The 21,630-nt window shown below is 38.5% G+C and overlaps 1 protein-coding gene and 6 pseudogenes across 1 annotated transcript; 2 read left to right on the top strand and 5 right to left on the bottom strand.

The window, feature by feature from the left end:
- Window positions 1–1,617: 1,617 nt before the first annotated feature.
- LOC148915406 (putative sodium/metabolite cotransporter BASS2, chloroplastic) lies at window positions 1,618–5,274 on the bottom strand (annotated as a pseudogene).
- Window positions 5,275–6,258: 984 nt separating this feature from the next.
- On the top strand, window positions 6,259–8,722 carry LOC148915405 (uncharacterized; annotated as a pseudogene).
- Window positions 8,723–9,002: 280 nt separating this feature from the next.
- LOC148915404 (DNA repair protein XRCC3 homolog pseudogene) lies at window positions 9,003–9,882 on the bottom strand (annotated as a pseudogene).
- Window positions 9,883–12,300: 2,418 nt separating this feature from the next.
- LOC148915403 (uncharacterized) lies at window positions 12,301–12,896 on the top strand (annotated as a pseudogene).
- A 1,163-nt stretch (window positions 12,897–14,059) lies between these two features.
- LOC148915402 (elongation factor 2-like) lies at window positions 14,060–15,416 on the bottom strand (annotated as a pseudogene).
- Window positions 15,373–16,362, bottom strand: LOC148915401 (uncharacterized). The gene is made up of 4 exons (XM_089041904.1): window positions 16,198–16,362; window positions 15,994–16,089; window positions 15,776–15,909; window positions 15,373–15,604 (listed from the first exon to the last, which is right to left on the bottom strand). Exons 1-4 carry the CDS (start codon window positions 16,360–16,362, stop codon window positions 15,457–15,459), a joined length of 543 nt encoding a protein of 180 aa, XP_088898030.1. The 3' UTR covers window positions 15,373–15,456.
- Window positions 16,363–18,829: 2,467 nt separating this feature from the next.
- LOC148915400 (uncharacterized) lies at window positions 18,830–19,465 on the bottom strand (annotated as a pseudogene).
- Window positions 19,466–21,630: the final 2,165 nt, after the last annotated feature.

Here is a 21,630-nt window from a genome sequence, read left to right as displayed (position 1 = left end):
AGACAGTGATGTAATATATCAAGTCGTTTCCCCGTGAAAGATACAACCATTTTGTTTCCCTGTTCTCGTGTTAGATCAGTTTTCTCTGAAGCACACGTGTAATGTAATTCAGATTAGCTCCATGCTAAGGCACAACAAGCCAAATTGAGACAAAGATCATCCGTATGTAAAAGCGAACTTTTGACATTCGCCATCATGATCTCCCACATCCCCAGCCCCAACTTCATATACCAATATCTCTACTTATGAGTTATCGCCCCCACACACAACAAGAAATAAATAAATAGGAAAACGACTAATTTTAGATATCCAAAATATGAGTAAACAAATAAAGTAGCAAAAAAGGATGGCAGCATAATAAGTACATGGTTATTTGTAAACCCCAGCTCATAGAATCAAGAAATACTTCATATATGCAGCCATGGTTGATGCAGGAAAATTTCATTCTTGCGTAATATGCAGGGGAAACCAAGTACACATAATCTGCAACAATCAAGCACTAATAACTGCTGCAAGGGCATATTACCAACTTAGAAAAGAAAAGCAGCCATAGCATGTTATCAGTGGACTTTTGCCGCACTTCCCATTCACAAGATGCATAATCTTCGATGCATAATGCACACACAACAAAAAAGACTCCCACAAACTTGAAAGTTACAACACAACATTCACGTATCAAAACTAACAGAAATATTATATTAGCTTCTCTTGGGGCGTGTATGTTAAAGCATTTCAAAGACTACTTTGGGGTAACTCATGCTGATTGGACAGAGTTTTGGGCTGAATGTAATCTGATTTCATATGTCATGTCATGATTGTTGGTCTGATTTTGATGGTTTTCTACAAGATATCTTTGAAGACGAAAAGAAGAAAGAAATAGTTTTCCTTTCTCTGTTTTCTTTCTAGCCCTTCTTTCACGTAGGTTTTCTTTCTCTGTTTGGAATAAGATACAGATTTCCTTGTAAAAACAATAAAGAAATAGACCAGAATAAGATTATTTTGAGCATTTTGAGGACTTACCCGAAGTGGACTTTGATTTCCAGTACGAAATTCTCAACAAAAGGGTCAAACAGGTGATCTTCGCATGCTATTTGATCTTTAGCAGAAAACATCAACCATAATTTTCAATTCCATGCTTGACCAGAACTGACGCAGGCAACAGAAGAAGAAAGATCAAGCTGATAACATAAAGAATCACAAGGAAATTTTCAACAAACCGGGCTAGGCGGCACCTAGGCGGCCTGGGCGGCTCTGTGGAATATAAAATTAGTTTCTTTATGTTTTTTTATTTTCTTTTTTGTAATTAAACAATATCTTTGCTTTATTTTAATTACTTTTATTTGTAATTATTACTTAACAAATAGTAATTATTATGTTTTAATATTTTTAATTGAATAATATATATCTTAGTCTTATTTAATCAATATAATTACTAATTAGTTTTTAGTTATTATTTGTTTCATAGCTTACTTCTCAAATTGTAATTAATTTTTATGAATTATTTTGTGCTCATAAAAACCAAGAAAGTGGTTGCAACATAGTTAGTATATATCACAAAAGAACCAATACATACATATAGTATACTTGATTTGCTTATGAACATAGTTCTTGATTGACTAGTTTGCAATGGTTACATATCCTCAGAATATGCAATTAATGGGTTCTACTCTATAAAATCCAATGTCTATAGTAGTTTGGTGGGTTGGTGCTAGAGATAGTGAGTGGGAAGAGAAACATAGGATTTACTCATTGCTTTTTTTTGTTTCTTCTTTTAAGTATGGATAATGATTTTGAACTTTTGATAAATTCTTTTAGGCATGGATGCTATACACGGAAGGCCGGTTCATTGAAGTGCTTGATACACCAATAGGGGACTCAGGTGATCCACATGAAGTTGTGAGATTATTTCATGAATGTAGGTCTTTTATGTGTGCAACGTAACCCTGGAGATAGGCCGAGCATGCCAGTTACAGTTCTAATGCTAAGTGGTGAGGGTGATTGCCTCAACCTCAAAAACCTTGTTCTTATAGTGAAAGGGATCTCAATGAACTAGAACTTTTAAAGCATTTTCAACAAATGAACGCAAGTGCTTTAGATTTGGGACAAAGATTCATGAAGTTCCGAAATTGCGTGAGGAATGACCTCCTAAAATGCCACTGCAATGTGCACGTGTTATAAGGTATGCAATTACAGTCAATTCAATCATATGCACTTAGCGAGTTAGTGATATGGGAAACCAGTATAGAATTTTCATTTTCTTTAGAGAGCATGTGTTTTTTGTCGTTTTTGACCATTGTGTGATATTTACTATGTGTAGTCCTAGATGTCTATTTCGACTTTAAAGGCTATTTTGAATCTCTATGTGATACTGTGGACTGTGGTAAAGACTTCTATTTGCTTTGAAAGCCATTTAGAGGCTCAGGTAATTATTTCTGTTTACTTGGCGGTCCCAACCCAGAGCATATATATACAGTTTGAGTTTGGTGTTGTATAACTTATTGAGAAGACTTGGGGGAACTAAACCATGCATGTTCCCTTCTAATGGCTAGCTCACCCTTACCCTCACCATCATCCACACGCTAGTAGTAACATTTTACATATTGAATCAATGGTCAATAAGCTTTCCGATAACATATTTGTTCTAGCTAAGCAGCTATGAGCCAGTGGCAATGAGAGGGTACTAAAGAGATAGATACTACTACTTTTTGTGTGTGTGTGTGTGTGTGTGTGGAAGTGGAGCCATGGCACTATAATTTTGACACAAGTTTTGACACAACAGTGCCCAATCAAAAGGGTATAGCCGCCCGTCTATACTAGTTTTTTATAATATAGTATAGCCGTCCGGCTATACTATTTATTAAAAAACAACCTTTCTATTTGCATTAGTTTATACTTTATAGATATTAATTTGCTAGTTTTGATATATATACTCTATATATTTAAATTTTTTAATATATCTTATTTTTATTGAAAATTTTATAAAAATCAAGTGTATTATACATGAAAAATACGTACGCACGTGTAAAATACGAGTATTAAACATGAAAATACTAAATTTTTTATAAGGCTATTAACTCTGGAAAAGTGAAAATTCACAAGGGTACAATAGAGACTTGTGTAAAGGCGTAATTGTAATGGAAAATGCTCTAAACTATCGATAAACAAAAATCAGGAAACAAAGACACTAGTATCCATGTAAAGCGTATAGCCGCACGGCTATACTGTTTTCAGTTGAAGAGTTCAAATCGGGCTCAAAACTAGGCACCACAAGATGCTAGAGGAAAATACCATGCGATTCTAGAGGTACATATAACATATTAATGACAAAATAGGATGTTTATTTATATTTGAAGTGTCAGTGTGGCCTCAAACGACATTTTTTAGACTATTAGTTAACAATATCTTCACCTTAAAACAAAAAAAAAAAAACAAAAACAAACAAAAACAAAGAATCTGAACTCCATAAGTATGCGAGGAAACTTAGAAATGGCATTTACCGGGTTAGGGAAAACTTCGAAAGGGTGCTATAGTTGTCACTTAACCTCATCTGTAGGAGTCTCCTTGGAGTCAAAAGGATCTACATATCTCCAAAAGAATGCCAGACTGCTCCCCATTATATTCATAATCACAGCAGACAATGCTGCATGCGGGTAATGCAACCATGGGCAAGGTGAAATGAGAAGTGGCCAAAACCACACCCAAAGAAGAATTTTGCATACCAACCTGCACTCTGCGAGTGTCGAACATGTAAATGAAGGATTAGTGTTGCATGCCCACCAAAATTTATGAAAGTTTCGACATTTCAATCTGAGCATAAAACAATGAAGATCTTCTATGGACTTACAATAAAGTTTAAGAAGAGAATTTTTATATCTTTATTACCAATTTGATTAATACCTCAATTGATATTGCTCGTCTTTGTGCTTCTCTAAAACCGCAAACAGCTGCTGATATATACCTGCAAATTAAGACTCTCCTTGATAATAATTAAAAAAAAAAGGACTCCTCAAGTTGCACATTTGCACAGCAAAAACTCCAAAACAAACTAAACAAACCGGCACCGCACCACAACCTTAAAGAATATTTGTATGAGTGCAAACACTCCCAACAATGCTCGTATACAAAACTAGCTTCTATCTTCATATGTCCAATTAAAATCCACATAGACAAAGAAGATTGAATACATACCTTCTTACTACAATAGCTTTTATGGCTATGAAGTCATAACGACAGCAAACTATAGTTTCTCAACTGTTGCTTACAGATTATGAATACTATGTTTTTTCAAAGTACAGTTAATTTCACTCTAGATAACACTGTCTGAGCATGAGCCATTAGAGACAGATCAGCCTGCAATGTTACAGCAACCATTGAAGCTTTGAGACGGACAACATTCTCAGAGAATACACTGGCCCACAAAATAAAATCTAGTATGTTTGAGAAAGAGAGCACATTTGGAAGGAACCACAGGCAAGACAATCATACTTTACATATAAGTAACTAGAAGATATTTATATGCACAACAAATGTACCTGCATGCAAGCAGTGATGCAGCTAGAACAGCGAAAAGTGGTGCAAAAGGTATCACAATTTTAACCACTGCAGGAAATGCACTCTGCATATAAGAACCTAACAAATTGGAGCAACAACGACCTACAGATGACAGAATAGAGACCATAAGCCCCAGCTGATGGATAATATAATATTACTGAAGTTTGTTATATTTAACTTAACCTGCTTGGTGCTGATTGATAGTTTGGCAGCATCCACAGGGACGTAAGTCCCTGCCAATATCTTTGTTAGTAGAGGAGGCTGGGCTACTGCCCCAAGAGTTGTGCATACCGTCATTACAATAGACAGAGGAACATCCCCTTGAGCAATTAAGGTCACCTGAAAGGCTATTTCATAAAAAGCATTTAATTGAGTTGAATAAATGGCCTAGGCGGGCGCTAGGCGGCCTAGGTGGTGGCTAGGCGGGCTAAGAGGGGTCTAGGCGGGCGCTAGGCGGTCTAGGCTGGCCAGGCGGGGGCTAGGCAGGCTAGGCGGGGGCTAGGCGGGCTAGGCGGTCTAGGCTGTCTAGGCGGGTGCAGGAGTCGAGAAGAAAAAAAAGGCCATTTTGGAACTCCAAGGTCTTGGTTGAGATGACGATGGCGCTGAGGCGAGAGAGGGAGAGAGAGAAACGAGGATTGAAGAAGAAGAGAGGTTGCGAGTTATGTTTAGGGTTTAGAAAAGGGCCTGGGCTTCATAAAATACAACGTTAAATGAATTTTGCATTATGAAATCACTAAAGTAACCACTAATAAGTAACAAATAACAAATAAATATTTTAATATTTTAAATCAAAAAAATATTATTCAATTTGTTTAATATATAATTTATATATGCTTTTATTTTTGGGAAATGACCCTCACTACCACCCCTTTGTTAATATTAACTAAAAATACCACCCATTCCCAATTTTTGTAAAACTACAACCTATAAATATAACATTATTGTCCACTTATTGCTGATTTATCACAAGTTCATAAATTTTGGTCTCTCTTAGCTCTGTCTCTCTCTCTCTCTCTCTCTCTCTCTCTGTGGCACAGCTCTGTTTCTCTTTGGTATAGGTCTATCGCAGCTCTCTGTCTCTCTTGGCTCTCTCTCTCTGTAGCACAACTCTCTGTCTTTGTCTTTGCTCTCTTTCTCATACCGCAGCTCTTTCTCTCTCTAGCTTCGTTATGTCTCTTTCTCCCCATATTCGGTCTTGCTCTCTGTTTGGAATCGCGAACCCCTCCCTTTAGGTATGTCTTCTGAATAGCTGGTTGCAACCGTGAAGCAGTAGTGGATTGCCGACCTCGAAAAGGTAGGGTTGATGGTTATTTTCTTTTAATATCAGTGGGATTATGTGAAATGGGTTACATTTTGATTGTTTGGGTCTGTGTGAAATTGGTTTTGGCTTTAATTGCTTTGGGTTAGGTTTTGTTGAATATCCATGCTCATTCATCTGGGTTTGTACCAATTGCACTTAGATTGGTCTGGATATGTGAATCTTGAAACTTGGGATTTTCTATTTGATGTAGTAGATCTGTATAGTGTGATTCTGATGTGTTACACCAGTGTTCCTCTTATTTTAATGTCGTATTGTTGTTATGTTGCTGTTATATTGCCATTATATTGCTGTTATATTGCTGTTATATTGTTGTTATATTGCTAATGTATTGCATGGTTATTGTGGTTATATTGTGTTAATGAACTGTTGTTTTGTCATGGTCAGAAATGGAGACAATTGTTATTCTCGTGTGCTACAATGGAAAAATGGGTTACCTCGAAGAAGATGTGCAAATACGAAGGGGGTGACTCAAAAGGCATAATAGTTCCACGAACCATCAAATTTGCTGAACTGTTGGACCGTGTGCATCAGATTGGTAATACAAACAGCAGAGGAAGACAAGGTTTGCTTAAAATTCTCAGTTTTGGTGGCCTCGAATGAGTGGAAGCACATAAAGATTGAGGATGATGATGATGTCAATTTTTTTATGAAGTACAATTCTGAGGTAACACCTTCAAAACTAGCTCCCTTACTCGTGAGTATAGAAGATAAAGGGCTTACAAATGATGTAGTTGATAGTATGCATATCACGACAAATAGTAGTCAGATGGGTCGTTCTTCAGTTGCCATTGTTGAAAGCAATGAAGTAAGTTGGAATAATACAAATAGCACGATGTGGGAGGTGAAGTAGGGACGGATGTTATGGATATGATTGATTTTAGCGAGGTGGAGGACATGCATGGTGGTGATAATGGTACTGAAAGAAATGAAGTGTCGGTGTACTCTGCCTCCTATTTTGGGCTGCTTGAACACATCTGCCCAACTGCCAATAATGCGTTATTTAGGAGAATCTGAACCCATTCGTGAACATTATTGGAATCAAATAGATGAACAGAACTGGTACAATGAAGCTGGTGTAAATGATGGAGAAGCATATTTGGATAGCGGGTGTTCGCGAAGTGATTGGAATTCGAAAATTACAGTTGGGCAAATTTTCGAAAGTAAGAAAGCATTGTTGACGGAGTTACAGTTGACGACAATAAGAGGCCACTTTGAATTTAAGGTGCAAATCTCCTGCAGAAAGAGGTTGCTTGTGGTTTGTTGTCAACGTCCATGCCCATGGCGGGTCCGAGCATCGAGATTTGGAGAATACAGCTTCATGATTGTGAGGTGTACAACTGTCCATGAATTCGATTTGAGGTTCATAAGTGACAACCATCGTCAAGCAACCTCAGCACTTGTAGCCACTTCATGTAAAAGGAAGTTGAAGGATTCTCGGACAATATACACACCAAGTGATATTATGAGAGATGTGAAACACAACTTTGGTTTAAGAATCCATTATTCGAAAGCTTGGAAAGCAAGGGAGTTAGCTCTATTGTCCATTAGAGGATCAGCGGAGGAGGCATATTATATTCTTCCAGCTTATTGCTATGAATTGGAGCGTATGAATCCCGGCACAAAAACACACATCCAAACTGATGAGAATAATCACTTTGTGTATTTATTTATGTCATTTGGCGCATGTATTAGAGGGTTTTGTTCTTCCATGCGCCCAATGATAGCTGTGGATGCCACTCATTTAAAATCCAAGTACAAGGGTGTTATGTTTGTAGCAAATGCATTCGATGGTAATCGAAATATATATCCTCTTGCTTTTGGGATCGGGGATTTGGAGACGGATGCATCATGGCATTGGTTTTTCACTAAACTTCATGAAGCCATTGGTGAGTGTCCCAATCTTGTTATTATTTCTGATCGAAATGTTAGCATACAGAATGTGTGGAACAAAGTTTTTCCATCTGCGCAACATGGCATATGCTTTTATCATATGAAGGGGAACATGAAACGCACTTGCAAGTTGAAAAAGCGTGATCCAATACTTATGCACTTTGAGCAGGCTGCGAAATCTTATTCCATTGCTGAATTTCATTGTCATTTTCGCAAGATCAAGCGAAAGGAACATGTTGCTAAATATCTTGAAGAGGCAGGGTTACATAAGTGGTCTAGAGCTCACATGGATGGATGCCGCTACAATGTAATGACAACAAATATAGCGGAGTCAATCAACTCAGTCCTTAGGTTTGCAAGGACACTGCCAGTGGTTCATTTGATAGGGGAAATTATGAATCTCCTTGTCAAATGGTTCACCGAACGTTGTGACTTGGCTTTGAAGTGTACAACAACATTATGCCCCAATTTTGGAGAGAAGAAATTGAGGAACAGGTTGGAGGATGCTGCAAGGATGAATGTGGTTAAAGTAAATAATGCACAGTTTAATGTTGTGGACGGTGATATGGATGGCCTCGTAGATTTGACGAACAACACTTGCAGTTGTAGAAAGTTTCAGCTTGAGCAGCTACCTTGCAAGCATGTAGTTGCAGTTTGCCGCTTCTTGAAAGTAAATGTATACTCAAAGGCTTCGCGGTATTACACTCAAAAACCTGGATGGATGCTTATTCGGATAGCATCTACCCGATACAGCCTCACGGAATGTGGGATATTCCTGAAGATGTTCGAAGTCGAGTTGTGCTGCCTCCCATTGCAAGGGTCATGCCAGGCAGACGAAAGAAGTTAAGAATTCCCTCGCAAGGAGAGGGCACCATTAGAAGAAAGTGCTCAAGGTGTGGTTCCGCAGGCCACAATAAAAGCACCTGTAAAAACACTATTCCATTGCGCAATGTATCTTAGACAATATGATTTCTCTTGCTTTGGTAGGTCCTGTAAACTTTACTTTTATTTGTGGTGGTTTCGGGTTATGTTGAATGGGAATTCTTTTCCATTTGCATAATTTGGGTTGCATTACTCTGACATCTTTGTATTAACGTCAGATTGCCATTATATTGTACTTTTATTATCTGGTATTGCTTCCAGATTGCTATTATAATTTGAGTGCGAAATTAAAGGGCCTGGAATGTAATTCCAAATGGATCCAAAACATTAAAGTTCTTAGAATTCCTGTATTACACAGTTACCGTGATACTCCGACTATACCTTCTTTTGTGATTACAAATTCGGCCGATGCATACGCCAGATGTGGGGCAAATACAAGGTGAAATGTCCTATGTGTTTGACTACATATCGTTGTTAAAGGAGCATTACGAATGTTAACCCCAATACATTGCTCATGTCTTGCCAACAACACTCTTGAATTTATGCAATGTGCCCAAGCCAGTCCCAAAGCTAGATTCACCCGTCTACCTGATGTGTCCAGGGACTCCAAGTTTCCCAACCTCACCCCATTCACTCCATCACGTGGCCCAATAAAATCCACCATTTGGTTGGTGACAACCACCGCCAACCCAAACTTATTTGCTAAACCTTCAATGTCCCAGATATGTTGAAGAACATTTCAGCTGTCGTTTGAAATCTGCCGGGGTTGTCTGATACTGTGATCGGAACAATGCAGCAATGGAGTCAATGACAATGAGTTTCACTGGTACGCAAGTGTGATCAATGCCAATAAATACTTCTAGGTCTCCAAGGACATGGATGAGTTGTTGAGCATCATGAACACCACAAACATATATGTCCTCCAATGGCTCCAACCTTATTATGTTGGGGTACGATGCATGATAAAGGTTTCCTAGTTGTTGCAATCGACGAAATTAGAAGCTAAATTCTGTGAATATGTAGACGGAGGAACCCCCTAGTCCGCCATGTAAGGGTGGGAGCTGACCTCGTAGCGTAAGTTGGAGACAAAGCTGCGTCTTTCGGGAACCACTCTCCCTTACCAATTCTGCTCTGGAGTTGCAGGGTATCCCACCCCCCAAGCAGTCATCTAGTATTGGGCATCCAATGGATAATTTAGGGGTTGAAAGAGGAAGGAGCATAAGGTTTTGGGGTGCCATGTTTCTGTAATTTAGGGGGGGATGTGATGGTGCTACAAGGCATGCATTATATATATAGAGTTCATTTTGAAGGTCATAATGTACGCCATATGTCTTTTAAGGGATGTATAATTCATCCTTTTTCCAGTTGTAATTAATTTTTGTTTGTATTTTTTATTTTTGGACCAAATACTTTTAAAAACATTACTGATGCAGTACGTACTTTGTAATATGATCATATTGTAACTCTATCACTACTCTATTGCACACTTATTGACATAATATTGCCATTATATGCATGTTTATTGTATAGTTATTGCTGCTATATCGCCACTCAACTGGACACCGATAAATTGTATACGCATAAATACACAAAGAGGCATCATCATTCCATAAATTCCTATTTCCACACTTACATAATACAACAACAGGCCACCCCATCGTTACATATTACAAAAAGAGGCGACGTCATAGTTCCATTTCCCTGCTATTGACAAATTCAAAGTTGCATACTCTTCAAGTGCGGCGACCACGACCCATGAAATTCATGACCCCGGTCACAGTGATGTTGGCCCAGTTTCCTGCTGGATCCACTATTTTTGCAAACTTACGAAATAGTTCGAATCCTCTTTCCACTTCTTCTTGCTTCAACTTGGCCATTTCTTCTGATTCCTTGAATACCATAATTGCAGTGGCAGGGGCAATTTCAATTTTTCCTTTCATTGCCTTTATATGTAGGAGATGCATGCGGGCATGATAACGAGAGCGAATTGTGCGGTTTTTTATGACACCCCATCTAGCTTGGCCCTCCACAATTTTTGAAACTATGTCTGCATGGAGATTTTTCCAAAACATGCCTCGACATTGCTGCATTCCATGGACCAAGTCTGCAGTGAGTGAATTGGGTGACTGTTATCATTTCAGTCTTCCCTCCTTCAGTAATTGAAAGCGTTGGGTTTGGTGTGAGGTTATGGTCCATGGTCTTCGATATTTATTGTAGGCTGGTGGATGACTTAATTGGAAATAAAGGCGTCTACTTCATCTGGGAGTGAAATCAGTGGGGAAGGTAATGGCTGCAGTTAATGTGATGGAAGTTTTAATTGCAAACAGCTGGGTTGATTAATATAGGCAGGCTTTAATGACCTGGAGTAACTGAGAGAGTTATTGGCGGGAGAGATGAGGGGGAGTAATTGGCGGGAGGGATTGGCGGGAGTCTTAGGCGGGATAGTATTGGGCGGGAGTTATTACCCAGTTCACTATATGCCTTTTTGTAATATATTTCTATTTTGGATGTTCCGAACTTGGTAATTTTCCCATTATGTAATTCAAATCAGGGATTTGCCTATTTGCCTAATTGACCAACTCATTCAAATTGACCAATATGGTTATTGTCTTATTTCTCATTTCGTTTCCATTTTTCCATTTTTCATATTTTCCTATTTTCCATGTGTCATCCAAATTTTTAATATTTTTGCCTATTTTTCCTATTTCCTATTTTAGTATTTTGCAATTTCCCAAGTTTCCTTTTATACTATTTCCAGTTTTCCAATTTTTCAATGTTCCTATTTTCCCATTATGTAATTCAAAAAAGTTGCATACTTTGCCTAATTCAGAAAGTAATTAAAATTGTCCAATATGGTAATTGTTTTATTTCCCATTTCCACAATTTCAATTCGTTTCCAATTTGCCTATTTTCCAAGTGTTCTTTTTTCCTAATTCCTATTTCAAATTTTCGAATTTTCCTTTTTTTCCTAATTCCTATTTCAAATTTTCGAATTTTCCTTTTTTCCAATTTTCATGTTTTCCTCCTTTCCTTTTTTTCCTTTTTCCTATGTTCCAAGTTTCCTTTCCTTCAATTTCCAATTTTCCAATTTTCCAACGGTCTTTATTTTCCAATTACCCAATTTTCGAAGTGTCGTTTTTGGCTTTTTCCAAATTTCCAAGTGTCCTTTTATCCTATTTCCTAGTTTCCTGTTTCCAATTTTCCTTTTTTCCTATTTCCACTTTTCCAATTTTCCAAGTTTCCTTATGTCCCATTTTCCAAGTTTCCACTTTTGCTAATTTGCTATTTTGCTATGTTCCAATTTTCTTTTCTGAAATTCGCAATAAATGCTTAGTTACATTGGGTTCAAATCCACAATTTCCAATTTCCTATTCAGTTTGCTTTTATCCGTTTGTCAGCCCATTTTATTGTTGTTAATGTAATGCTCTACTGCTGTAAATTACAGCCACCGAGTTAATGGTCTAGTTTGCAATCCCATCAATTCATTGCACCACATAAATACCCCATATACTTCACATCAATTCCTCCATATAACTCAACCTTCCTATAAATAATTGCAACTTAGGCAACTTCTTCAACCTCAGAGAGGTAATGAGTCGTACTCAAATGCAAACTTTCAGTCTGCAGTTGTGAATTGTTCCCATCAATAGTTCAAGATGTCGGATGTACGCCCTCCAAACGAGCATGGCAGTTTCGGGGGACCCCATGGCATGTGCCATTCCCATCTCCACCTCCGACTCCCAATCATGATCCCACTTCATCTGGAAGTGAGGCTGAGAGCAATGATCCACTTGACAAAATCTCTGCCGTCAAGCACGACCTCCAATATTTGTCTAAGGCAACAGATTGGTGGGAGACTAAATGTGATATTCATGGCCAAGTTATGGGCAACTTGGCCAACAAGTTGAACAAAGCATATGCTGGAGAAGTGAAGCAAACTCTAAAAGCAAACAGTTGGAGCAAAGAGTTAGAGTCGTTGAAGTTGCAATTGGAACAGAGAAAGAAAAATGCCGTCGAACAATTCACAAAATCTACAGAATATAACCATGAAATGGTTGAATGTTTCAACAACGGCTTCGAAATGTTCCGAGATTATGCTTCGGTCATCTCACCAGACTACAATTGGAGTGAAATTGATGTAGCTGGTGTGTGGCAGGTGCTGAATGTGGGTGGTGAGGGAATGGCTCATCATAGCCTCGTGCATGCAGCGAGGAGAAAGCACAAAGACATGGATCTTTTCATGGACCTGTAGTAAGGGTGAGTGCTGCTGTAGTTCATGTCAACTGAGTACAGGATCTTTTGGTGCCTTCATTTTCTTCGCGAAATAGGATTGTTAAGGTTCGGAGGCGATTTGGTTTGCATGTGTAAAATGTAGTCTGTAATGGATGTGTGTGTATTGTATGTAGATTCACTTAATATTGTTGTTATATTGCATGTATATTGCTTCATATTGCCTTTGTATTGTATACATAGTGTATGTTTATTGCCATCCTATATGAAGTATATTGTGATCATATGACTATGGTATTGTACTTATATTGCTCTAATATTGCCTCTACAGAAGTATATTGGCCTCATATTGCTATTACATCGTATGTCAATGGCAATTGGTCTAATAACAGTCTCCACTTCTTTCAAATACAATAGAAAAGAAAATCCATTCAACCTTGGCCAATGGAATGCACAATAACCCTTTTACATGTCCTTCCAACACCAGTGTTTTGCCTGCTTTAGGGTCGTCGGAGGAGACCAAATTGCCATTGTGCAATTCGAGGGGGCAGTCAATTTGGAATGGTGCCATAAACATGTTTTCTTGCCCCGACTTTAAATGAATGAACTTTAGTGTAATTACTTGTAAGCTCCAGCTAGGTCCTTCTGTTTTCTCTTCTTCCTCTTCTACTTCTCATGACTCTTAAGAGGCAGTTTGATGTAAAGAAATCCTAAGATTTCCATGTGATGCACAGGCAATTGGAATAAATAAAATATAACAAATAAAGGGATCAGTCATTAGTGGTTACATTTAATCTCATCTATGACAAATGTAAGAAGATAAAAACAAATTGTTTGTCAAGTCTCATCGGATGGTAGCGTAGAACTCTAGCTCCATGCGGAATTTGACAGAAGAAAACTGATTCCCACGTCATTCATATTTGTAACCACTTTGCTTCTTCTCCGAGGAGGAAACAAATAAAATAAAAAACAAAATATTAATAATAATAATAATAATAAACGGTGTGATTTAAATCTTCTGAGCACGCACAAAAGCGTTACTCTGCCACAGGATGGTGACTACAACAACGAGGTTGGTGCAAACCTTAAGCGAAAACAAAAAGCTGAAAACCCTAATAGGCAGTGCAATGGAACTACTGTCTCAAACTAACTCCGTCCTCCAATTGTTGGATATAATCAAACAAATTACTCACCGTTTCTCGCAATAGGCTCGGATAGTGCGGTCATTTGCTCCTTCAAACCCTTCCTCTTACGGATATCATCACAAGGTAAAAGCTGAGATCCGGCTTCCAATGGATCGAGACATCATCATCTCCCAATGATCACAAACACATTGTGGGAAGGCTTACAAGTCGGCCCTCATTGACAGACAACCCAAAACATTCAATGACGGGAGTGCCTTCATATTGTAGAGTGGGGTACAGGCCTCTGCATTTCTGAAACACAGGCCACGTTTACGATTAAAAACAGTAGATACCACTAAGAGTGCGCTCTGGGCTTGGATTTCAACAAGATAGACAGGTTCAAGGAGCCTTGGCTTGGCAGTGAGCTGGGAAGCATAGATGAGTGTCCTAGCAGTGGGAATGACCTCACCACCTCCTCTGTGGATGGCAGCAGCATGAAGAACCACATCACAGACTTCAAAGCAAATACCCCTCATGTTTTCTTATGCCAATGCAAGCTGAATACAGGTTGGTTCTGTAGCTCATAATGAATGAGCAAGCAAAACAGGAATAAACACAAATCCATCAATTTTTTCAGCAACAAGACACAAGCTCCTAAATAAATAAACTAACTCATAAAAACCCTAGTTGACGAAATGCATAACAAAAATTTAAAACGCATACACAAATAACACAAAATACAAATGTTTTGCGAGTTCCACTAGCAACGCATGAGTAAAAAGTAAGAAAACTGTACCTGAAGTATTACGATCAAGTCAGAGAATGAACCATTCTTAAGCATCCATACACAGGAACTATAAAAAGCATCCAAAACCAGCAACTATAAAAGCATCCATTAACAGCAACTATAACAGCATCCATAAAGAGCAACTACAAAAGCATCCATAAGCAGCAACTATATTTACATGGAGGTGTCCAAAATAGTTAACCTTCAAAATCGAAACAGTGTGTGTGCCATGTAAGGCAATTAGCCACTGCTTCTAGATTGTACAATATTACACCTCGCAATACTAACAAAACCAACTAGCTCTGGCAAAAAGGTACGATTACGGCGAAAGTAGGGCCAGCAAAGCTTCCACGTCTACATCTTCATACAAAGGAGTTCCTAACATAAATAATGAGCAAAGTGAATTCCCCAGTCATAAGTCGTCACTGAGGTCAATTCACAAAGATTAAGACATTTACCTCATAAATATGCCTCCCCCCTTAAACCCTCTATTGCAAGCTTCAGTCGATAATATTTGATCTTGACGGGTCAATTTATGCACGAAAGCCCAGCGAGATGCTCGATGAATTGAGCGGTCATGATTCCGCAAGACGTACTGTGAGGCCAATAAGTTGGAAAATGACAACTGCATTTATATAAAAATTTGAAAAAATTAACTAAATTCACAATTCTTACCCATCTCGTTGTTGTGGCACACCTCCAATGATGCAAACTGAGAATGGCGTAAAGCTCGACATCAGCAGCCCCTTTTGCTTCACCTCTTCAACCTTAGATTCTTCATAAAACTTCATATTGTACAGCACGCGTGCAAGCGTATCGCTAACAGGTTGCAGAAGTGTAACCAGCTTCGAAGGTTTGGTATATTCAACATAGGAGTCATACACAGTTGCAGTATGTCGGACGAAATCAATTTCGATTGCAACCCAATGGGACTCTCGAAGATTATATGGAAAATAGACTTTGCGGACTTTTTTCCAAGATTGGGCATACCCGTGTTGCCACGTACCATTCACAAAGTGATGTACATTCTTCAGCTTGTTGGCTGGAAGGTCACTGGTGTTGGACGCAGCTGCCTTCTTCGATCCACGTGTCTTGCCAGTCGCTTTTAACGGCTCTAGAAATTGCTGCAGACGTTGAAATGAAACCATATTACACAATGACAACCAAAAGCAAATGAAGCAGTGAATGTAACATGGTAAAAAGTGTACCTGCAAGGCATAATCTGCCGTTGTCCAGTCGGCTCCAAATAGCAACGGATGAGAGAGTTGCCGTTTGCGGATAAGAAAGGTTGCCATTTCCAGGTGCTGAAAGTTGACATATAATATGAGCACATTTTCAGACAATTGTACACTTAAAAAAGGAGAGAAAACAATTGAATTATCATAAAAAAGTAGAGATTTGTGTATTCTTACCCTTGAGCTAATCCATGCCGTTTCATCGATGAGTTTATAGAAAAAATCAGCGCCCACGGAAAATGCTTCAAGCTGCACCTGCACACTACAAAGGCAAACTTGCAACTTGATTACGTTGGGTGATCTCATAATTCGGACTTTGGTAATGACAAATATTGGATGCATATTAATACGGCCGATTGGATTTGAAGGTCAAGAATCCGAACACGATATCATTTTCCACGCAGTGCAAAAATCTATTCTTTGCCTTCACATCTTCAATGGGCGTGGTTTGGCGGATCAAAAGATGGCGGGGTTGCGGCGCGCATCGACCTGATCATTGTCCTCTTCTTCCTCAAAGGATCGATAAATGAACTTAACAATGTCTGGGCCGGGCGCTTCTATCTACACCCTTTACCTTCCACTTCTTTTTTTTCAACACTTAAACTACCTTCTTCATCAGCAGCCATACTAATTGTAGGTATAATTGGAGGATTCATCGGATGCCGATGCTGCTTTGTCGGCTATTTTCTAATCTTCTAACAAAACATAAGTCTTTGGCAGATTTCGTCACCATTACATCTTCCGGGTGGCGCTTGGTTGTGCATGCGCAGCTGCTGTGCACTTGTAAGTCAGGAACTAGAGTGACCATGGCTGCGGAAGGTTCGGCTCCATCACTCGGGACTTGTGTTTCCATTGCTGCCGGTTTTGTAGGCGGATTGACATTGTCATGTAATGGCGACAAGTCATTGTCGCCTCCTTCATTCATACGAGGAGTACCGAGGTCCTCACGTCCTTCCCAAGCTTCTTTCACCCCACCATCTTGTTTTCGCAGCTGCTCTATCTCCACCTTAAAATAATGCTCCATTGAAGCGAGTGTGTTGCGGAAATCCTCGACACACTTTTTATTTCTTTCAACTTTGGATGACTCCTTCCGTACCGTTTCTTCCAACTCATCCACTCATTTAGAAGAGGCTCGATTTGAGCGCAACTTTGGCGAAATCCTTCATCCTTTGAAAGTCACGCTTCAAAGTGTGTAACTCAGTGGACGCCATTTGACCCTGCATTCAGTTGGAATGCAAGTGTTACAATATTGCAATAAAATATATCCGAACAAAATAGCAGTTAATTTCCTATTGTATTATGACATATATATTGGAAAATAGGTAATGCTTGCCTTAGAAGACAACGGAAGGCTTGCAGTTTCTTCAATGTCCTCATCTTTTTCTTCTACTGAGGCAGACGTGCTGGTTTTGTGTTGACGTCATCATCAAACAAGTGAACAAGTTCTTGATGTTGTCAACACTGTGTCACCCAAGTCAATCGGCTCTTGCTTCTCAATCTGATGGCGAATAAGTTGCACATCAACCTGCAATTTACGCAGACAATAGACATATCAGTAAACTGATTATATTAGATTTTCATATGCCTAAGATTATCATTACAAACTGAACTAACCTCACGGTTCTCGAATACTTGGCTCATTAGCTCATAAAAACGCGGCAAAGTGTTGCTCCTCCAATGTAGTATACGAGGGATGTAGGCATTATGTTCGTGCACCACCAAATGTAGTGCAGCCAACGCTGGAAATACCTCATAAGCCCAAATCTGGTTTGAGGAAGAAAAGCCTTAGAGATCACATGCTATAAGCTTAAATAGGGCATGAAAAGCCAAGCATACAATAAAGAGAAATAATTAGCATGTTTTAATTGCAGTCTAAACCTTGCCCTATGATTGACAAAAGTTCAAAGAAATATAGGCATCTAGAGATGCATAGAGACTAAAAGTGGTTCGGGCCACATTAGTCATTAGTCTAAGAGCATTAAACACAAATCAGGAAAAAATTGATTTCCTAATATCCAATATCCCCCCCTTACATAAAGGGGTGAAAATGTATTTCTATAATGAGGTAATTAGTGTTAACTTAGGGTTGTTGATACAAATACACGGGGCTAATCATGAATATTAATGATATCATATTCAGCCACAAAATAATAATATTAGTAATTAAACAACATAAAACCTTCTGTTCATTTTCTATTGTTAAATTCCCCTCTACCCCTGACCCCGTCCCATCATTTTCTCCCTTTTCCCATCAATTTGTTAACTAAGCAATTATTTTATTTCTGTTTAGATTTCTTTTTTTAAATACCACAGCCGGCTAGAACAGCCACCCAATTTGCTCTCTCTCTCTCTCTCTCTCTCTCTCTCTCTCTCACAAAAAAATCTACCAACACACACACACAAACACAATATCATTAGTCAACAGAATCTGTCAAAAAATAATAACAGTGGACAGAGTTCCTTTTCTTTGTCTTCATCCTTCAACAGCTAAACCAATCAATCCCCCCAAAAAGTAATAATTACAGAAAATAAACATGAACTCATTACTCTTTTCGCTCCTCTTTCCAGCTCTCAATTTCTCTCAATTTCTCTCTCTCTCTCTCTCTCTCTCTCTCTCTCTCTCTCTCTCCCCCATTATTGTTTTAGAACCCATTACTGTAAACAAATGAACTTTAACTAAACCCTGGAAAATTGCTCACCTGAAGTGCAAAGGCAAAACCCTTGAGGTGGTACTCTCTTGGTCTACCAGTTGCCATTGTCTTTACTTTCTTTTCAGATTTTTTTGGTTTCGCAGCTTTTTTAGGCACTTTCACTCATTGTAATCTGCACAAAGTGCCCTCGGAGTAATATTTGTCTTCGCATAACACCTGACACCCCATGGATATTTCCCAAACTCTTCAAGGTCTTCCACCAACTTCAAATATCGCATGTCAATGTGGACATGTTTTTCACTACCGACACAAACACGTGAAGTATACAAATCGAGCTTCAATACATCCTCATCGTATTGTCGCGGAAGGCTTTCTAATTCCAAAAGGCTGACTGTTTTATTGTTGCCAAAGTAGTTCCTTTTCAATGAGCAGTTGTCATTACTGGGAATGGGAATAAAGGGAAGGTTTCCAAACCTTAGCCCTGTGACGAGGCAAAATTGCTGCGGTGTGAATTGGATCACCTTGTTGCCAACGATGAATTTGATCCCGTTCACTTGGGAAACCGTCTTTGGATCAGCCTTTCTCAGCAACAATCCGTGTACAATTGGCGACGTCCACTTCAAGTCCTCAATTTATAGGAAGTGACCAAAACAACTGTCTTCGAAGGTTTGTAGCTGTTGCTCATTGAATTTCTCCTTTATCGTCCTAATTGCACTCTTTGTATGCGAAAGGGCCAATGCTTTTCCTTGGAACTTATGTTCCTCTCCAATCATCAACTTCATTCGAGAAACCATCTTCCCCTGCACGTCATTATTATTAAAAAAAAATTCAGTCCATTGCAATCTGGACAATAACAACCAATACACAATTCAACGGCCTATTATAGGATATGAAGTGAAAAATAAACACAAATGACAGCACATAAACAAAACCCCAACTATTTACAACTGAACTATTAATTCAATGACTCAAACCCCAGCTACTAATTCCTGCACGAGGCATTTCCATCAGTACAACCTTAAGTGGATAAATAAAATGATGTGTGTATCGAAATAAATGCAACAGCCACTGCAAGTACTCCAAAGCAAACACATATCTTACACACAAAAGTGTTACATAGTGGTGAAACAACAGAGTTATATGCACATTAATTATAGCTTCTAGTGGATAGAAGGCACATTAATTATATGCACATTAGTTCAAATTAGCAAAAGGGTGGCATAGAAGGCTATTTCCCAAAAAAGAAAGATAAGAAACCTTTCGTAGTGGATATGTGGCTTAACTATTTACACAAATGAAATATAATAAAGAAAATAATTGAATGACTGGGTGGTGAATAAAGGCTTTCAGCACAAAGATGTAGTTGTTAGACCACCAAATCATGAACTAAATTTTATACATCATATATGCATAACCTCCTAGCCCTATTAGCCGGCCAATGGACTTCAAAATGCACCGCAATCCTCAAAACACCCATGCTTGTCACAGTTTGGGATCTGTCCACAAACCATGCTCTTATATTTTCACTTCCTTCTCTTATATTGTTTCTCTTCACAAGGCTTCCTAAAAAATGCCATTAAACTACTTGTCTCTCACTCAGTTTTTCATGTGTCCTTCAAATTACTTGTCTCTCACTCCAATTTCTGTCTCACAAGGATTTAAGTGTTTACCTTACATGATCATTGACAATTAACTAAATATCTACAGACACATCTCCAGACACTAGATAATCATGACAGCTTAAGCTACAATAGGAATGTGCGGTAGCAGAAGCCTAATTCAGAACAATTTAACAACAAGACATCAAGAAACAATTTATTGACTTCAACGTATAATGTAATGGAACATCCTATCAATTAGTGGCAACCACAATCATGACTCCAATATGCCCTCCTTTCAAATGTTAGGAAATTAATGAAATTGGCACCATCCCTTCAGTTTTTTTCTTAACAAAATCAGAGGTTTGTATGTATTGTATGCGTTATCAATATCAAAGATAAATGAATAAATAAACCATCAAAACTGTAAAAAATATTTCTTACACATGTACAATTAAAACATTAAAAGTTCACCTCATAAACAGAGTTCTCTAAGTATCCATAGACAAAAAAGACAAGTAAAAGCTTAAAGAGTTAGCTTATAGCAAAATCCATGGCCCTATTTCTCTAAACCACACCTTTTGGTGGCATGTTCCCATCTTCACTCATTTCCAGCTTTGTTTTAAGCATACAATGATCAAGCACAAAACAACAAACTTTTAAAGAACTCATATTACACCACATATGGTTCTTTGCCCTTTGTTTAGACATTGAATATTCATCCCCAAACTGAAATTCCAAATAATCACAAGAGAATATGAAAAACGAAGAGAACTTATCCATATCCAATATGCAAGCCCTTAAGTTAGCAAATAGAGTTAAAGCAAAACCAATTTAGTGAAACCCCTAAACCCTATACCCATTTCAGAAAACCCACTAAACCAATTTCATAGACACCCCCAAACCCTAAACCAATTTCAAACAACCCTGACAACCAATTTCATACAAACCCATAAACCCTAAGCCGTAAAAGAATGTCGATGAGCAAGACTGCTTTGCGGTGAGCGATGGCGTTGCTCTTCGATGAACAGATTTGTTGGGAGAGGAAGAAAGAGAGAGTTGAGACGAGAGATGAGAGATTAGAGTGAGACGAGAGAGTGAGAGAAGCGAGTGACCAGTGCAGGTGACGTGGAGGCGAAGGGTTGATTGGCGGGAGGTAAATTTCTGAAAAAGTGTTAGGAGAGCAATAAGTGGGCAATAATGTTATATTTATAGGTTGTAGTTTTACAAAAATTGGGAATGGGTGGTATTTTTAGTTAATATTAACAAAGGGGTGGTAGTGAGGGTCATTTCCCTTTATTTTTCATGATTTTGGTATAAATTTATAATTTATAATACTTGATAATTTATTTAAAAAAAGC

The sequence above is a fragment of the Prunus mume genome, linkage group LG7, assembly GCF_029339155.1.
Source record: "Prunus mume cultivar Tortuosa linkage group LG7, ASM2933915v1, whole genome shotgun sequence".
Classification (NCBI taxonomy): domain Eukaryota; kingdom Viridiplantae; phylum Streptophyta; class Magnoliopsida; order Rosales; family Rosaceae; genus Prunus; species Prunus mume.
This window is presented reverse-complemented; position numbering and strand designations above follow the sequence as displayed.